Source organism: Apus apus, chromosome 9 (genome assembly GCF_020740795.1).
Source record: "Apus apus isolate bApuApu2 chromosome 9, bApuApu2.pri.cur, whole genome shotgun sequence".
Classification (NCBI taxonomy): Eukaryota; Metazoa; Chordata; class Aves; order Apodiformes; family Apodidae; genus Apus; species Apus apus.
Genome location: NC_067290.1, coordinates 21,227,703 through 21,245,020, shown reverse-complemented (window position 1 = coordinate 21,245,020; position 17,318 = coordinate 21,227,703). Strand labels below are relative to the sequence as shown.

Below are 17,318 nucleotides of genomic sequence, written 5' to 3'. Positions count from 1 at the left end.
GCAGCATTTGTTGTCTTTAGAACATCTTCAAAACCATATTTTCTTTTTTTTCTTTCTTTTTTTTTTTTTTTTTTTTTAATTCCAGCATCAGTCTCCTGGGGCAGAGAGTTAACAACAGAAAGTCCCTTCGGCCCCGAGTGCCAGAAAAGGATCAACTGCTTCCCAAGAGCAAGAGGAAGAAGAGCTAGTGCCGTGGCCGTGGGGCGTTGCGGGGGCCTGACCCCTGAGAAGTGCTCGGGGGGTTCCCCCAGCTCACAGTGTATCTGGATACTTAATAAAGTGCTGAGTTTTCACCTAACTGGCATTCAGACTGCCTTGAAGTGACCAGGTTGGTGTACTGGTGTCTTCTCTTCACAGCACTGGGGGCCACCTCTCCCTCAGACGGGCCATAACCTCCGCGGTTCCTGCTGGTGTCCCCCACAAGCTCCCTCTGCCTCCTTGGAAACAATCATGGGACAGTGTCTGGGGGCAGTCAGGCAGAAGCTGATGGTCCAGTTACCTGGCTCAGTGTGAGGGGAGTCCTGGAGCAGCCAAGGGATGGGGTGGACTTCTACAGAAATATGTCTGTGTAAACTTACTCAGGAGTATATGTCATTATTTCACTTTAGTCATTAAATGTTACAGAAATTGCTTGGTTGCTGGACATTAAGTATTCTTTTGGCATCAAAAGGTCTTACCTTCCTTAGAGGATGATGGAATTATGGAATGAAGTAAAGCAATGCAAGAAAATGATAGTAAACCTGAACAAGAGGGTGAGTTTTAAAAAAGAACAGCTTGTGAGCAAAATACTCAAAATGTTATTACTGAGCCCCAAAGCTGCTGCCATGGCCATTCGTCAGGAGCTGTCTTTTGACTTTAGACTGTAGCTGTAATTGGAACTTTGGACATTTCTAATTTCTAAATTATAATTTGTGAATTGCACATTTTGCTTTCAGAAATAGTCTTCTCAAGCCATGGTAGCAGGCACTGTTTTTGTTTAGTATGGGCTAAATCTGGGGTGAAGATAAACTGTAAAACTCCTTTGAGGTAAGTTGATGCAGAGGAAAAACAGGAAACTGGTTTTTACCAAAAGCAAAACTTTTGGAAGAGAGTAATTATTGGCTTCTGCTTTTAGATCTGCCTCTTAATCATAGAAATTAATACAAGGCAGATTTAAATCTTGTGCAGCTAGCCAGAGAAGAATAGAAATGTTTGGGTGTGATGGCCAGAGTGTGTGACGTTCCTGGCATGTAGGTCAGTTGACGTCAGCTGCTGAGCATCCCTTGGAGGCTGTTGTTCTGTTTGAATGATACTGGAGTTAGCAGCACTTCATGTGCTTTAATATGGGAATGATGGCCACGGTCAGACACAGAAAATAGCTCCAGACACTGGGTCAGCACTGTCAGGTGGGACATGAGGTCTGGCTGTAGAAGAGAGCAGCATGACTGTACCTCTGGTTTGGCTCAGCCCCCTGGTGCTGTGGCTCCAGCAGTCTTGGGGTGCTGGGGACACTGGGGACAGTTTGCCAAGGGCCAGCCCTGGGCCATGTGCTGTGGGAGCTCCTTGAGCTCTGCTGAGTGGCAGGAAAACAGGGATCCTGCTGTGTTTCCTGGGGACTTTCCTTTGTGATACAGTGAGTGGGCTGGAAATGTGTTGTATCAACAGCAGACACTTCCTGTGTAGCTTTGGAACCAGGGGCCACTTGCAGAGTCAAATTTGTAGTTGGTAACTACTGATGTGAGACGAAAATGCAGTTCAGTGCTCAGGAAGGAGAAATAGTGTAATTTATTAAGTATGGGCTAGAAAGTACTTAGAAAAAAAATCAATATAGAAGTTGAGTAAAACCATAGGAACTGTGATGTCCGTGTTGGTGCTGAGTCCAGCACAGCCTTGTGCAGGGTGGCTGGAGGGTTTGTTGCCCACCAGAGCAGAGCAGGAAGATGCTGTTGGGGCCGTGCAGGGTTTCCTGAGCTCCCAAATCCTTCCTTCTTGGTGTGTTCACTGTTCTGTCTTCAAAAAGCCATTATTCATTTCAGGCTATGGTTTAATAAATCACAGCCTGTGTTTGCACTGCGTGTTTGGACTGATGTAGAGCCAAATTTATCCTTTCTGAAAGATGACCTTTTCGTGCATCTATTAGAAAATGCTTGGGTTTTCACTGGGGTGTTTTGTGCCTGCTAGAATGCAGCTCAGAAAAAGGAAACCTTGAAGCTCAGCCTCTTTCCAGACCAACTCAAAAGGTGCATTACAAATTTTTTTAAAAAGAAATATTATATATATATATATATAAAATTGCCTGAAGTAGTTCTCAAAGTTTTCAGGAACACCTGGGAGGTTTTGGAGCCTAAATGCCAGGCAGGACACCAGGCAGTACAGGTAGAAACAGGCTGAACTACCCCCCTGGCTCCAGCACACACCCAGCCCTGCTGTTGGCTGTCTGCTGCCTTTGGCTGCAGGCACAGACCGTCAGCACCGCGGGATGGGGACGGGGACAGGGATGGGGACAGGGACAGGGATGGGGACAGGGACGGGAGGGCAGCTGTGTTTGCTGCCGTGTCTCGCCCATGCACATCGCACCCACGCCCTGTCGTGGGCACGGGGAGCTGCCCCGCTCCTCACTGCTGCAAGTGCTGAATCTGCTCAGGCTCTGGGGACCCCCCCGATGCCAGCAGCGTCTCTGGAACTGTCTGGGAATGTAATTTATCATTTCCAGCCCCTGGCAGAGCAGCTGTGACACGAGTGGTGTCTCAGCTACACGCCCACCGGTGCTGAATAAGCCTCTTGTTTGGAAAGTGTTTGCAGTTCTGCACTGAAAAACAGCTGCCCAGACAGGAGCACTGATGGGTTTGGTGCCTGAGCAATTGCTCCCTGAGTCTGAGAGAGCAAGTGCTGCCTAAATGTGACTTCAGGCCACAATGGCCTGATGGGCATCAGGTTTTCTACTGACCTTGTAATTTCTCTGAGGATGGATTTATGCAAGAATGGGATAGATGAGCTGAAAGCTGCCATTGTTTTAGGGCGGAGAGTACGAGCTGTGGTTGGTTGGTCACAAAAGGAATGTCTTTATTTTCCTGTACTATTTGTTCTGTCTGCACTCAGAGCTGGGTTGGCACTGCCAGGGTTAGCAGTGGAAATGGGGCTGGGGCTGCTGAGGTGACCTGGGGCTGGGGCACTTGGTGCCTTCACTAGGCCATGGCAGTGATACATGGCAGTTCAGGTGGGTGTTGGGTCCCTTCCCATCCCTGCTGCCCACTGGCTTCAGTGTTTTGCTGCTTGTTTCCTGTTGCCCCCAGCACACCAGCTTCCCATAGCTCAGCTCAGGCTGTGCTTTGTGAGGAGCACAGGGTGTTTGGGATGGGAGCTGCTGGGACCTGCTGTGCCTCTGGAGGGGAGCAGAGGCCTCATGGGCACCTGGAGCATGTCAGGTTGCCATCGTGGCTCCTGCCCAGGGCAGGTATTCCTAATTTCTGGCCTACTCTGATAGGAAATTACATCTTGCATTGAGCCACAGCTTGAGGACCGTGTCACATGTCCCTGTGTCTCCCTTTCCAGAGCTCTAACTCTCCCAGCTGGGATAACTTGATGGTTTGTCTGTAAATACTTCAAATTGGTTTGAAATCTCTCTTTTCAGGACAGCTCTAGATATAAGATATAGATCTGGATCTTCCTGGAAAAATCTCTGCATCCTTCATTGTGCCAAGGTTCTATCGATGGCAATTTTTGAATTTGACAGTTCCAGCAAATAATGATGTGTCGGTGGCAACACTGCCAGCATGAAAAATTCCTTGCACAAAATTGAGTGAAGCAGATACCTGAGTAAAGCTCAACTACAAAATAACAATAAACCTAAAACATCAGGAAGGTTTTAAGAAGAGAAATTAAATTTTCAGACCATGGGAAGAAGGTGATAGTCAAGGTTATCAGTGGGTAGCGGCAAAGGTCTCCAGCTACAGCACAGACACCTTGATTTACTGTAGCAATAAGCAAACAAACTGCTGTTTCTATGTGAGGAACGCTGTTGGTAGGCATGAGCACACCCAGGAAGGCCCTGAGGAATCTTCCCTTTGGAGTGTGAGATTAATTGAGCTTCTAATTGACAATTGATTTCTTAATTTTACCTGGTGATTTCTTCTTGCTGCCGACTGTGTTCTGTGTGTGCCGGCTTCAGATGAGCAGCTGTGGAACGCTCCTGCTTACACCACAGTGATCAATCACTTCTATGGTTCTGCACTGAAGCAGAAGCAGTTTCAAGATTCAGCCTGGGCTGTGGGATTGAGATGGAGTTTTGTGTGGGGGTGTGAGTGGAGCTTGGGTGCCAGCAGGTGAACACTCTCCTGTGGAATCCCTGTGTCCCTGGTAAACATTCACAAAAGCCTTTTAAAATATTTTCAAATAATTGCGTTATTAAATACTTAATGCACCTCCTGATTACAGATGAGCAAATAATTAACAGTGAGTATTTAGAGAGGTTCTCTAGGGAGGTTTAACCATTCTTTTTCTCACAGAACTTCCATGTCTACTCTGTAAGTGATTAAGTTACTTATTGTTCATGTTGGTTCACTGGGTTTTAAAATGTTGACTTAGATTTTTGCTGTGATGATCAGTCCTTAGACAGGATTCCCTTGAAACCTGTGATGCTGAAACCTGGGCTCTACTTCCATGCTGCCAGAGGCACTTCTGCCTGGAAACACCCTCAGCACCCAGTTCACCATTTACCTGCTGGAAATGTTGGTGTGCTCCCTGACTGGTGTCCCCTGTTCTCCCTCCCATGCTCTCCCAGTGTCCATCCCTGGCCGTGCAGCCTTGACGAACCCGAGGGGTTTCATCACCCTCACCAGCTTGGTGCTGATGATCCCACCCCAGTGACCTGCTGGCGTTGCTGCTCCCAGGGGGCAGCAGGACATCTGTGTGTGAGTGTGACCCACAGAGCAGGGAGCAACTCATGTTCTTTCTCAGCAGTGCTGGTTTCTGTGACCAAACCCCAGCCTGCAGTGGACTGGGACAACCTCCAGTGTGGTTTTTGTGATCAGAAGCAGATGACCTGCCTGAGAAAAGGTTTTTCAGAAATATTTTTTGCAAAATCTAATTGATACAAGGCTGTTTTGAATGGCTTCCACAGGCTTCAATGTTTTAGCATACCAGTGAAATTAGAAAAGCATGTCGGAACGTATTTATAGATCCAGCATATCTCTGGGGTGACCTTTGGGTCTATGCAATGATATTTAATAGTGAGAAATACTGTCTTGTTCAAAAGGGAGAATGTTACATTATGCTTGGCCTAAGATTCAAATTAACTAACGTTCTTGAACACACAGATCTTGCTTTTAATCCATAGGTTTGCAGTATGGATTGAGCTTGATCCTTGCAGTGGCTGTGGAGGTGCAGGTGGAGGGTGCAGGGAGCCTGCAGCCCTGGAAATACGGAGGCTTGGGAAAACCAGGGGGGTGTGAGGGCTTGGTGCCTCACAGTCCCATCCTGATAGCATGGGGTGCCTGGGTAGGATCTGTGGACACAGGCAGGGTCAGTGCCAGCCCTGCTGGACACAGGGCCAGCTCCAGCCTCGGGGTACAGCCTTTGCTGCTGGTGTCCCCTGAGTGCCATCAGGGACTTCTCTGGGGCTGTTCTCTCACCAGCCCTAAATTCACACAAGCTGGAGAACGTAAGGGAAAAAACAACAGGGGAAGGAAACGCTGTGTCCTCACCACGCTGTCCTGTCCCTGGGCTCCCTGGGGCAGCTCTGCTCCTCCGTCACCGAGTCAAGGGGCAGCTGGGGAGCAGTCAGGGACTGGTGAGGAGCAGGGCTGGGGACGGCAGGCGCAGCGAGGAGGAGCGGAGGCAGCGTGGGGCAGCAGGGATGCTCAGCAAGGCGCTGCTGTGCTTCCCCTGCCCCAGCAGCGCTGCCGGGGCAGCTCCCGGGCTGTGCCAGGCTGGGAAAGGCAGGAAGCCCACCGGCACCGTTTGGAAGGGAGTGCTCGTTCAGGGGGGTTCCTCATTCTCTTGTCACCCCTGCACTGGGTTGCTGAGTAACAGCCTTAGTCGCCCTTTGTAGCACCACAAGGAGTGCCCTGTGCTGGGCTTGTTGGTGTGGGGGGCCCAGGGGACCCCCTACTCCAAATCCAGACCCTCCATGGGTGTTCCCAGGTCAGGGGGTCCCTAGGGGTGATGGGGGGATTGCTGGGGGGCAGAAGCCCCAGTAAGCTGGGGCAAAGCGGGCAGAGGGCTTTGGGAATGGCGGTGATCGGCAGAAAATCCACCCAGGAGGAAATAAATTAGTTTAGTCACAGGGCGGTCCCTCAGGCCAGGGCAGGAGGGTAAAACTTGAAACAAAATAATCACAGAGACAGTAAAAACATAGACCCTCCTCCACAGCATCCCCGGGAGCCGTGTGAAAAGGATTCCAGGGAATGGTGGAGCCACTGGTGGGGCTCGGGGTCCCCACCCGCTCCTGCTCCATGTCCCTCTCCAAAGCCCAACAGCTGGGGGAGGCTGAGAGGGATTTGGGTGCTGAGGGGTTCCTGGGTTTGGCTTTGCTTTGCAGATGAGGGGCAGTTTCTAGCAGATTGTTTTTCTCTGGCAGGAATGTGTTTGGAAGCAAAAGGAATTGCCCCAGACTGGGACATCCCTGGCTGTTATCCCAAGGTGTTTCCATGCAGCTGGGGCCGGGGCTGCAGTTGGACCCCTCCAGCACTGGCTGCCCAGGAAAATGTGAACACGGCAGCTGAGCTACTGGAGAAGGTGACGGGGTTATTCTAATATTGCTCTTGGCCCCAGGAAAGTTAGTGTTTTGGAGGAAATAATAAGGAATTGACTCCTCTGCCACAGCGGCTCCAGCGGGGAGCGTATCCCTGCAGCTGGAGGGTTGGGTTCCTGGAAGTCTGATGGGGAGAGGGAGCGACACGGAGGGTTGGGTTGTGCCTGACTCTGTTCTGATGTTCTGTGTCAGAAATCATGGAATAGCAGCTGCCTTTTGTAGGTACTCCAGGGTCTAAACAAGGTGAAAAAATGGTTTCGTTTTCTGAAAATTGGTAGAGGTTTGGGTGACTGGAAACTTTCCCATCTCAACTTTTATCACTGGGAAAATTAATTTCCCAGTTAATGAAAGCTTTTACAGAAAGTATTTGTTTTATTTAACTGACCCTGACTGTTTTGTTGGGGTTTTTTTTTCATTGATTTCTCAGCACTAATGTCTCCTTGAATTTTTTACCTGTTGGTGGTTCACATTTTTAAGGACAGAGAGGCAATATTTTGTGTGGCAAAATCATATTTATTCACCAGTGCTACACTGGGCCTTTCAACAACGGTCTGAAACCCTCTAGGGAAGTGTTAAAGCCACGAGTATTTGTCCTGTCTCTTGTGGTTGGCCCATGGCAAAGCCCAGGTGAAATGCATGTTCCTCTGTAACGGAACCATCAGGTGGAGGGGTAAAAATCCCAACCAGTTGTTTGTTTCCTGGGGAAAAGAATTATCTTCAAATGAAGCAGGAAGAGTTTACCTGCAGGGAAGGGGATCTTGCAGGATGTACTGAGGAGGAGGACTGCAAGGTGAAGGTGTGTCTGTGTGGATGCAGCTCCTTCCTCCCTCAGCTGACGCCGCTGGCAGCAGCAGGATGGCTTTGAAATGCTCACGAAGGAACCAGCTGGAGAAATTATATCATTGAATACAATATAGCTTATATGAAATGGCAATTCAATGAAAGCAACAAACTCTTATGGAAAAACATACTTTGGATCAATGTGTGGCATTCTGCGTTGGTGGGAAGGGCAGGAAAGCTGGTGTGGGAGCTGATGGACACGGGACAGGCAGGGCAGGACTGTCACCCCACTTCTGTGGGAGGTAAGGGGTGGAAGGGGCAGTGGGAAACCCATGGGTTTGGGTGGGTAACCCCCCTTTGGCTGTGCCTCTCGGCAGCTACTTTTATGCACGTGAAGGGATGTGATGGAACGTCAGTGATTTTCCCATTGAAACCCTTTGTTTTGATTCCTCCTCAGCTGTGGGGCAGGTGGGTCACAGGGACATCCCTCCTGGGTGGTCGGAGGTGGTCGGTGACCTTGAGTACACAGGACCTGGCATCCCTAAGGCAGGTTGTGATCCTGAGGGATCCCGGGCAGGGGAGGGCACACCAGGATCCCCACGTGTGGCCCCGGGCCAGAGGCTGCTGGTGTCCTGGGGACCCGGCTGGGCTGTGGCTGCGGGAGGGGTCTGTAGCCTGGCAGGTCAGGCTGGCACAGCAGCCCCCCCACCTCATCACTGGGATGTCTGGAAGAGCTGGGGAAAGGCTGGGAGCCCAGGCAGCCAGCTGGGGCTGGAAGAACCTTTATTTTGGTGCAGTGTGAGTCATGGCTCCGTTTATAGCTGGGCGGTCACGGCGCTGCTGGCCCAGCCCCTGCTGGGGTGAGCAACCATCGTCATGCAGGGCAGAAGGGAACAGATTTTGCTGGTTTCCCAGGACAGGGAGCCTCTGCAGGGGCTGCTCCATGGGCTGGCTGTGCTCTCCCCAGGGGATGCTGTGAGCAGCCCCTGCTGCAGCTGAGGATGGGTCTGGCTGCCGGGTGTGCTGGGCTGGGGGCTGCGGCGGCTCCTGCACAGCCTGGGCAGAGGCAGCCGGGGGGACTGACTGCATGTCTGGGTCTTTAGGATCAGAGACCCCCAGGATGGTTTGGGTTGGAGAGGACATCAAAGATCATCTAGTCACAACCACCTGCATGGGCAGGGACACCTCCCACCATTCCAGGCTGCTCCAAGCCCCATCCAACCTGCCCTTCAACTCTGCCAGGGATGGGGCAGCCACAGCTTCCCTGGGCAACCTGGGCCAGGCTCTCACCACCCTCACAGCCCAGAATTTCTTCCTAAGATCTCATCTAAATCTCCCCTTTTCTGGCTTAAAACTGTTCCCCTCATCCTATTGCTACATGCCCTTGTAAACAGGATGTGAGATCCCCACCACTTGGAACAGCTTCTGAAGCTCAGGAGGGTCAGGCCAGGCTGAATTTTGGACCTGAAGGCCCTGCTGTAACCTAAGGTAGGGGTCTGCACTGGGGTCAGCATGGTCAACCTTCCCATGGCCCTCCCCAGGTACTGCCACTGCTGGTTCCATGGTGGATTGGCCACTCCTCATCCCCTGCACTCTGGAAAACCCTTGGCAGGGGACTGCAACATGTTGGGCTCCTGTTCACACTTAGTGACAGTTAATTATGAGCTGGCTGAGTTCCCTTTACCTTGATAATGGATGAAAAAGTCACAGCTTGAGTTTCTGATATGCTCATTAATTCCTACCTTTGTTTGTTTAGTTTCCATTTATGCTTATTCAGATCCCTCTGGCTGCTTTTACCAGCCATGGGCTGGATTCACTGACCCTGATGGAAAGGGCCTGATTTAAAAGCCAGCTGAATGTGTCTAGATACATAAGGAATAATCAGTACTAAAATAAAATTAATTTCATTTGGACTTTGTTTGCATAAGTGAAAATTGCTGCACATGTAACAGTTCCCTGCTTCGGGGCTTTTAGAAAAATTGCTGTTCTCTGGTGCTCCAGTGTGCTGACATCTAAAGTGAGGGTCATAGATGAGAAAAATTAATATGTGGTTTAAAAACCCTACCAGACCACATAAAAGAGAGTGACAAAATGATGATTATGTAGCTTGATCTGTTGGAAGGACCATTTGGCTGGAGGCCTTTGTTCCTACAAGCCCGTGGTGGCTCTGTGGGAACCCATGTGAGGAGAGTCCCACCCGCTGCAGCCCCAGGCTCCAGGGTGTAGCTTTGCTGGTGTTTAATCAGCAGAACTATTAACTGTGCTAATAGGAATTTTCCCAGTCAAGACCTTTCTCTATGAAGCAGCTACTTAACTTCTGATGGGTGAAGCAGTCCATGGTGGGAAGCGTTTTGGTGGGATTTTCCCATTTTGCCATAGTCGATGCAATTGATTTAGTGCAAAAGTGCCTGCAGGGACTGGTGTTTTAATGGCAATAACACTGTGCATACAGCTTTGGGAAGAAGTGATCAGCCCTGGGACTCAGGGATCAGCCCTGCAGAGAGTGAGAACTAACGAGGTGACCAACGTGTGAGATGAGAAAGCTGAGTGTAAAGCTGTGAACACACAGCATGAAGCATGCAAGGACTGGGGGGAAGTGTCTTCTTGGAAGTTTAATGCCATGATCCTGGAAAATGCCTTTAAAGCTGGTCAGTGCATGCTGTGGCTTTGGGTGGGTTTTTTGTGTTTATTGCACAAGTGGTTTACATGTTACTTCATGCAAGGTTTCAGTTGAGAATAAGTTTCCTGATCAGTTATGGTGTCTCGATGAGTTTAGACATGGCCCAAGTGTTGAACAGCACCTGGCTGGAGTAACAGAGGCTGAGCAAAGGTAGCCCCAGTTCTGTGAGTGTTCCTAGGAGGTCTGAGCTGTATCTGTTTGGTCTCACAGGCTCTGCCCCAGGGTTTCCTTGGAGCTGCTCAGCCCTGTCCTGCAGAGCCTGGCTGCTGGTGTGTGAAGCAGTTGCTGAGACACTTCTACCAGATGGCCAAAAAGCACCTGGACTCCTGCCTCCAGCCAGAGGACTTTTCTCCTTTAGAACACCAGGTGTTCCTGTATCCCTGCAAAGCTGCCTGCAATAACTGAGCTACCTGAGCCTCGGCAGTGCTGTCCCTGACTCTGGGGGCTGGGCTGGCTGTGGTTTGGCCAGGTTCTGCTCTCCATCACAGCCCAGACTGGGCAGCCAGAGTCAGGGACATGGTGCTGGGCTGGGGGTCCCCGTGCTGAACCCATGGGGGCTGGAGATGGGCAGGGGACAGGCAGGGTCCGTGGTGCCTGGAGGCCAGCCCTCCAAGGGTGGCTTGTTTGCTGGCAGGAGTGATTGCTAATCGATCCTATGGTGTGTGGAGAGTGTTCCAATAGAAGAAGGGGTATTTGGGAATTTGAGTGCCCTCCCAGGTGCAGGAGTTGATGCTCGATCATCCTTGCAGCCTGTTGGACAAGCCACCACCGCTGGGTGGCTGCTCAGGGGAATGTAAATGATGATGGCTTTTCACAGCCGGCGGTGGAGGAGTCCCTGCCAGCGCTGAAGGAGAGGCCCTGAATGCAGAACAATCCCAGCAAATGGGTGAGTTGGCTCAAAATCAGCCACCTGGAATTAAATGAAGCGAAGGACAAATTACTGACTTCAGGAAGGAGAAGATAAACTCATTACTGCAAATGGTGAATAATTAGCGAGGCAGAAAAGTTTGTATAAATGTAGCTGGGCTTCCTCTTCAGAGTGAAAGTTTGCTGCCCGGGGTAATTGTTTGGCTCCACTGATGCATTCCTGGATTGTATCATTTACATATGAATATGTATTAAAATAAGCAGACGTATGTATTGTAGCTTGGCTCTGGCTCCCCTGTAGCAAGGTAAGGTGTTGTGCTGCAGTCTCAGTGTGCCTCACTTTGATGGCCAAAAGCCTTCCCTCCTGCAGCTCTGCACATTCCCAAGTTGAAGCCTGTAGCCTGTGCTGGCCTTAAAGGAATGGTCCATGCCAGTGGGCATGGAGAGAGAGAGATCCTGTTAATATTTATAGCATGGAGTTATTCTAACATACAGTTGAAAACAAAAAAAGTTGCAAAATTATTATATAGTCTCCCAAAAAAACCATGTCTGTGTATTTCCACCGTCCTGTATTCGGCCAACTTGTTATTCCCAAGCCCTGGGCAGGCCCCATTGATTTTTATGGGCTTCCAGGCTGTAATGGGATGAAGTGAGAAACATTTTAGCATGAACAATGTAATTCTGGAGCTGTGTAGAAAACCCTCAGCCAGGTGGGTTCAGCTGCTGCAGGGAGGTGCAGGTCCTGTCCCCTCCCTGCCTGTAGCAGGTCCCCCAGAGCCACGGGCAGCAGACGGGCAGAGCCTGTGGATGGCCACCTCGGGAAGGTCTGCCACAGGCTGAGCTGCAGTTTTTGGATTATAGGATCAGCCTGGATTACAGGATCAGCATGTTCCATAGCCTGCTCTAGCTTAAATAGTTTTAAGCTGATCGATTTGAGTGGAGTGTTGCTGCTGTGTCCCCTGGGATAACCGGCCCCGGAGCAGGAGATGGAATCCTCTCGGCAAAAAACCAGTGCAACATCAGAGGCTCTGCTGGGGACTGGCACTTCAGTGCTGCAGTAGGGATGCCAGCGAATATGGAAATGGGTACTGGTTTAACACCAACAAATTCAGGCTCTTTTTCAAGACTTTATCTACAGAAGCTGAATGAGCATGACTTGGGCTTCTGCATGGCGAGAAGCAGGAGCAGAAGTTGACTGTGTTCAAGTAGAGGATTTCTTGGAATGAGATGGTTTGAATCCCATGAACCTTACAGCAACGTGATGCAAAAGGATCTTAACACCAAGTTCTCTGCATAAGCTCAGTGTTCCTAGACAAACAAGAAGGGAAAAGAAGAAATGGGCTTGATACGTGGCATGAACTTATGCAAATTCTCCTTTTCTACTGGAAATGTTTTCTAAAGCTTGAGACTGCAGCATCCAAGTTGTTCCTCCCTCCTTCATTTGCCTGTGTGCAAGCCAGCTTTTCTGGCTCTTCTTTCCCTCCCAGCAATGCTTTGATGATGTAGTTTCCAAAACAAACCAGGAGGATCAGAACAGCTCTGAGCCGAGCCCCAGCGAGCCGGTTTGGGCGCTAGTGGAGCAGGAATGCTTGGAGTGACAATGGACTTCGGCTGTAATTTTCCATGACTTTGTTTACTACAATCGATCTGAGGACTAGTTTTTGGGTTTGGCTTTTGTTTTTTTTAACTAATGGAAGGAAATACCGTGGCCAAGAGCAAGGCCAGATGATGTAACTGGTGGTAGGACACTACCCAAGAGTGCAGCAGTATTTGACCTGCACCTGAAGAAGGTGTGGAGCCCTGTCGTGTGTTGCCACTGACCAGTGGACTCATTAACACAATGAATTCTGAGTGAGTCTCTGGGACCAAATGATTTTGTGCATCACTTCTATCTCCATGCTTTGTCTCCAAAGACTTCCTGACTTATGTATGGTACAATTTACAATCATTACTCTCAGTGTGTATTCCTCTGAAAATCAGCATTCCGGATGATGGCTTTGCAGGCATTTTATATCATACCTGGGGATTTCCTCATGTGTACATGCAAGAAACACGGGGAAACATCATTTTCCCTACCCTTAGTATATTCCCAAGGCTTATCTAAAGCCCATGACACTCAGCAGCTTTTTATCAAAGCACTTACACACCTTTTCCAGGGAGATGTGTGCATCGGACTGTGCATCTCTGTAGTTTTCCTGACTTGACCAAAATTGGGCTTCTTGCAGATTGAGTGCAGGAGGTGAGGACTAGGAAAAAAATTCTAGGATAAAGAGAATTTCCCATGCAAAAGCAGCCAGATAAAATACCCTGGCTTTCTAGCTTGAATGCCTGCTCTGGGCCATACATGAGAGTTCATGAGTGGCTGCATCTGTAAAAGAGTGGCCTGGATTTGAAGCTTTGCCAGACCTCTTGTATCAGGGGGGCTGTAAAGTTGGGATTCAAGATAGCTATTGGAAAAACAGCTATTTCAGATGCAGCCGTAAACTGAAATGCAATTAAATTTAGCTTTATGTAGCATTTGTGCTTTTGATTATTCCAAGGCATATATTTTTAAAATCAAAATGTTTCCAACTCTATGGCATTGTTGAAGTTTTTTAAGCTGGAAGGAGCTGGGGGTGACTGAGAAACCCTTCCATTCTTACAAAATTCTTCACTTTAAAATCACGTGAATGTTTGTTTTTTAATTGCAGGCCAGCCACAGCTTTGCCTGACTGGGGACCAAGGGGCTGAGAGAGGCCTTGAGCATCTCCCACTGCTGTGGATCCACCAGCATCTCCCGCTGTTGCAGGGCCAGTGCGGGGAAGGGCACCAGGAGCTGGAGCATCCCGTTCAGCAAAGGTGGGATGTTTTGCTAGGACAGTTCCCTTTGCTTTTTCCCAGTACAAAGGGAGTGGCAGGTGAAACCTTAGGGCAGGTTCCTTCCACTGACCATGACTAGACCCCAGCCCTGACCATTCAAAGCCCATGGGGAAGGCAGGTGGTGCCCAGCATGGGCCCCGTGCTTGTTTTCAGCAAGTGCCTCTTTACTGAGCCCCTCGGGGGTTTCAGACTTGGTAACTTAGGTGAGAAACTGATGTATGGGCCAAACGATGGATCTTGTCTTTGGCTCTCCTGCCTCTGTGGAGGGAAGCCCCCACCAGTGGTGGCTCCAGGGCTGCAGCTCCCAGTAGCAAACCCAAAGCAGTTCCTCCCCTGCACAGACACAGCAGGCACCAACCTCATGCAATTAAAAGAAAAGCGTTTTAATTCCACTCAGTGACAGGGTTATTGCCTTCTCAGTTGGGAGGCTGACCTTGGGAGCCAACTCCAGGAGCTGCAGCCACCCAGAGCAAGTGGGATCCAGGCCCCTGTGGCCAGGGTACATGGTCACTGTCATCCTGGTGGGCTGTGGCCACAGGCACTGGCTGTGCAGGGCAGAGCTGCTCTTTGGTGCTGTCATTATTTGCTAAATTTACATTTATAGGTGCAATGAAGTGAACCCTTACGGCAGATGGCAGGATGAGTTTTTGACTGGACTTACTGGTTTGGAGAACTGTTTGGAAATTTTTCTTTAACAGAAAGTGAGAAAAAGAAACTGAGCAAGGAAAAGTTGAAAAGAAAAAAAAAACAACCCAGAGTTTTTCTGCTTGGTGCATCATTCAGTGGCTGTGCCCAAGCACAACTGGATCACCCTCCACAGCCATGCTCATGGCCCATGCCCCAGGAAGGGCCAGTGCTGCAGGGGCCAATGGCACTGGGGAGTTCCAGGAGGGTCTGGAGAGGAGGAGATTTCCTTGGTGGAAACCTGGACAAGGTCCTTGGGCTCCTACGCAGGCCTGGGCTCTGAAGGAAGGCTCCAAGGTGGGATGTTTCCATGCAGGGTGTGGAGGTGGCAGTGATGGCTGGGCTGTTCTGGGACCCTGAACCCAAGCTCCTGGAGCTGCTGAACAGCTTGTTTGTTGGTCTGGTGAAGCAGTGATCTCTGCTGAGGGCTTTGCCCTCATCCCGGCACTCCTCTTCCAGCACTGGGACTCTGACAAAGGCGGATGGCTAAGCCCAGAGGCAGGCAGCGGTGCAGGTGCCAGTGCAGGCAGCACCGTGCCGGGAGCAGCCCGGCAGCATGCAGGGACAAGGCAGCTCAGGAACCTGCTGGATGGTTTCTGAACTTATTTTCAACCTTTTTATTCCTCCCCTGTGGCTTACTAAGCCAAACAAGTTAGCTGCCAAAAGCCAGGGTCATTGATGAGAAAAGACATGGGGGAGTCAGATGTTGTGTAACTGGTGAGGTTGATGCCAAATCCCAGTGAACAGTTTCAGTCTCTGAGCTGCCCAGGAGAGGAGATAAACTTGGTGTGGATGGAGATGCTGTCGGTCCAGGTTTCCCTGGGCTTGCCTTCCTGGCCAGGCAGTGGGAGCACTTCAGCTGTCTTGGCAAGTGGCAAATGAGTTGAAGCTCCAGGCGAAGCTCTGGCTGGAGTTTGTCCAGCCACAGATCCAGAGCAATGGCTACTGGGGAGGAAAGAGGAGAGGAAAGCAATGGTCACGGGGATCGTGTGTATCCAGCACAGCGTGGGGCTGTGCTAGGGGTGCATGTGCACCCAGGACACACAGCAGCCTCTGCACCTCTCTGGCAATTCAGTCCCCTCTGTGCTGGGGAGGGGATGACACTGCAGCCCCTTCCATGAAGAAGCAGAGACACTCCCTTGTGCTGCTCTGGGTGTGGGGCTTGGTTGTGTCTGGTGGACCCTGCCTCTCTGAGTGGGACGTGAGTGAAGAGCTCAGGCTGCAGCCAAGACACTGAGAGTAAAGCTAATTAAAACCTTCCGTGACTTAGCCTTCTAAATCCCAGTTTCAGTCCTCAAGGCGTATGATCCTCCACCTCGACAGTGAGCAGCTCGCTAAGCTGCTCCTGCACTACTGAATCAGAGCAGAGCACTGGAAAATGCAGCCCTGGGAACAGTTTGGCATTGGCAAGGGGACAAGCAGGATGAATCCTAGGAGAGCTCTTTCCACAGCTTAGCATTTATGATTCACTGTTGAAATCAAATGTATCCTGCAGTTACACACCGCTCTCGGAGGCATTCAGCTGCCGCGCGGCTGAGCCGCGCCATCCGCATGAGGCTCCTTCCTGTGCTGGAAGTGGCTCGGTTCTAGTCTGTGAGGAAATGAGTGTCTGTGTAGGTATGAAGGACACCTCATCTAAGAGAAAGAGGAACAGTGGCTGCTCTGTCTCACCTGAGGTGAGTGTCTCACCCCAGCCAGGTCCTAGAGCATATTTACCGTCTCTCAGTGCCCTGCAAGATGCTAAAGGATCTGTGGAGAAGCCAGGGGCAAACATCTCCTTGACTCCACTGGAGCTGGGATTTCACCCCTGGTCACCTCCTCCTGCAGAACTCAAGGCAGAACAATGAAAAAAAAAGCATTGCACATGGTGAGTTGTGAGCCTCAGCGATTCCCACAGCCGTTTTATTGCCCGAAGGAGGAAGAACGTGAACCCTGGAGGGAAGAACTTGCCAAAGTATTTAACATTTCTACATCTTGCATGGATCTAAAGGTTCCCAAAAATCTTTAAAAATAACTGCAGAGATGTTTATTCAAGGCCTAAGGCTGGGCCAAATAGAGTTTGAGCTGTGGCTTTTGGGGAAGGCAGGGCAGGAGAGGGAGCTGTGGCTGGTGTTGGGTGAGGGGGCTGCAGCAGAGGGTCCCTGCTGAAGCCTTCTTGGGTAGCAGGCCTGGGAGTGACTCGGTGGCTGCTGCCAGAGAGAAGGGGGAAGGGGATGGGCTCTGATGATCTGAGCACCTTTCTTTGCTCTCTCAGGTCCTGGCTTCCCTTGCAGGGAACCTGGGTGCTGGGGAAAAACAGGGACATGTGCTGCTGAGCTGGTGGCACTGATGGCAAGCGATGTCCAACATAACCACATTATTTTTTCTTTTATAGAAATGCATTAAAGAGACTCTAAAATAATCCTCCTGAAAGGAAAAAACCCAAACCAAACCGAAACAACAAACCCAACAGTCTTTGGTGGTGGCTGCTTTACCTGCCAAGCAGCAGGAGCACCAGCCTGCTGGCCGGACTAGGCTGTGCTGCTGCTGAGATGGGAGCTTTGCTGAGAGCGCCTGTGTCCGGCAGCTCCGGCCGCTGGGATCCAGCCCCCCAGGGCTGCCCGAGCCCCCCAGGGCAGAGCGGGCACCCACCCCTCGGCGGGCAGAGCCCCGAGCTGTGAACGGCGTTGCTCGTGGGCGTTTGACACTTTCATAGCATCTGCCCGACAAGAAGAGGGT

General features: G+C 50.5%; 1 protein-coding gene across 1 annotated transcript in view; it reads left to right on the top strand.

The window, feature by feature from the left end:
* Nucleotides 1-298, top strand: part of RAD18 (RAD18 E3 ubiquitin protein ligase) — a 35,259-nt gene extending 34,961 nt beyond the window's left edge. Inside the window, exon 13 of the mRNA XM_051627603.1 lies at nt 86-298. Coding sequence (XP_051483563.1) covers nt 86-188 — 103 coding nt within the window. The 3' untranslated portion in view covers nt 189-298. The remainder of the gene's footprint in view (nt 1-85) is intronic.
* Nucleotides 299-17,318: the final 17,020 nt, after the last annotated feature.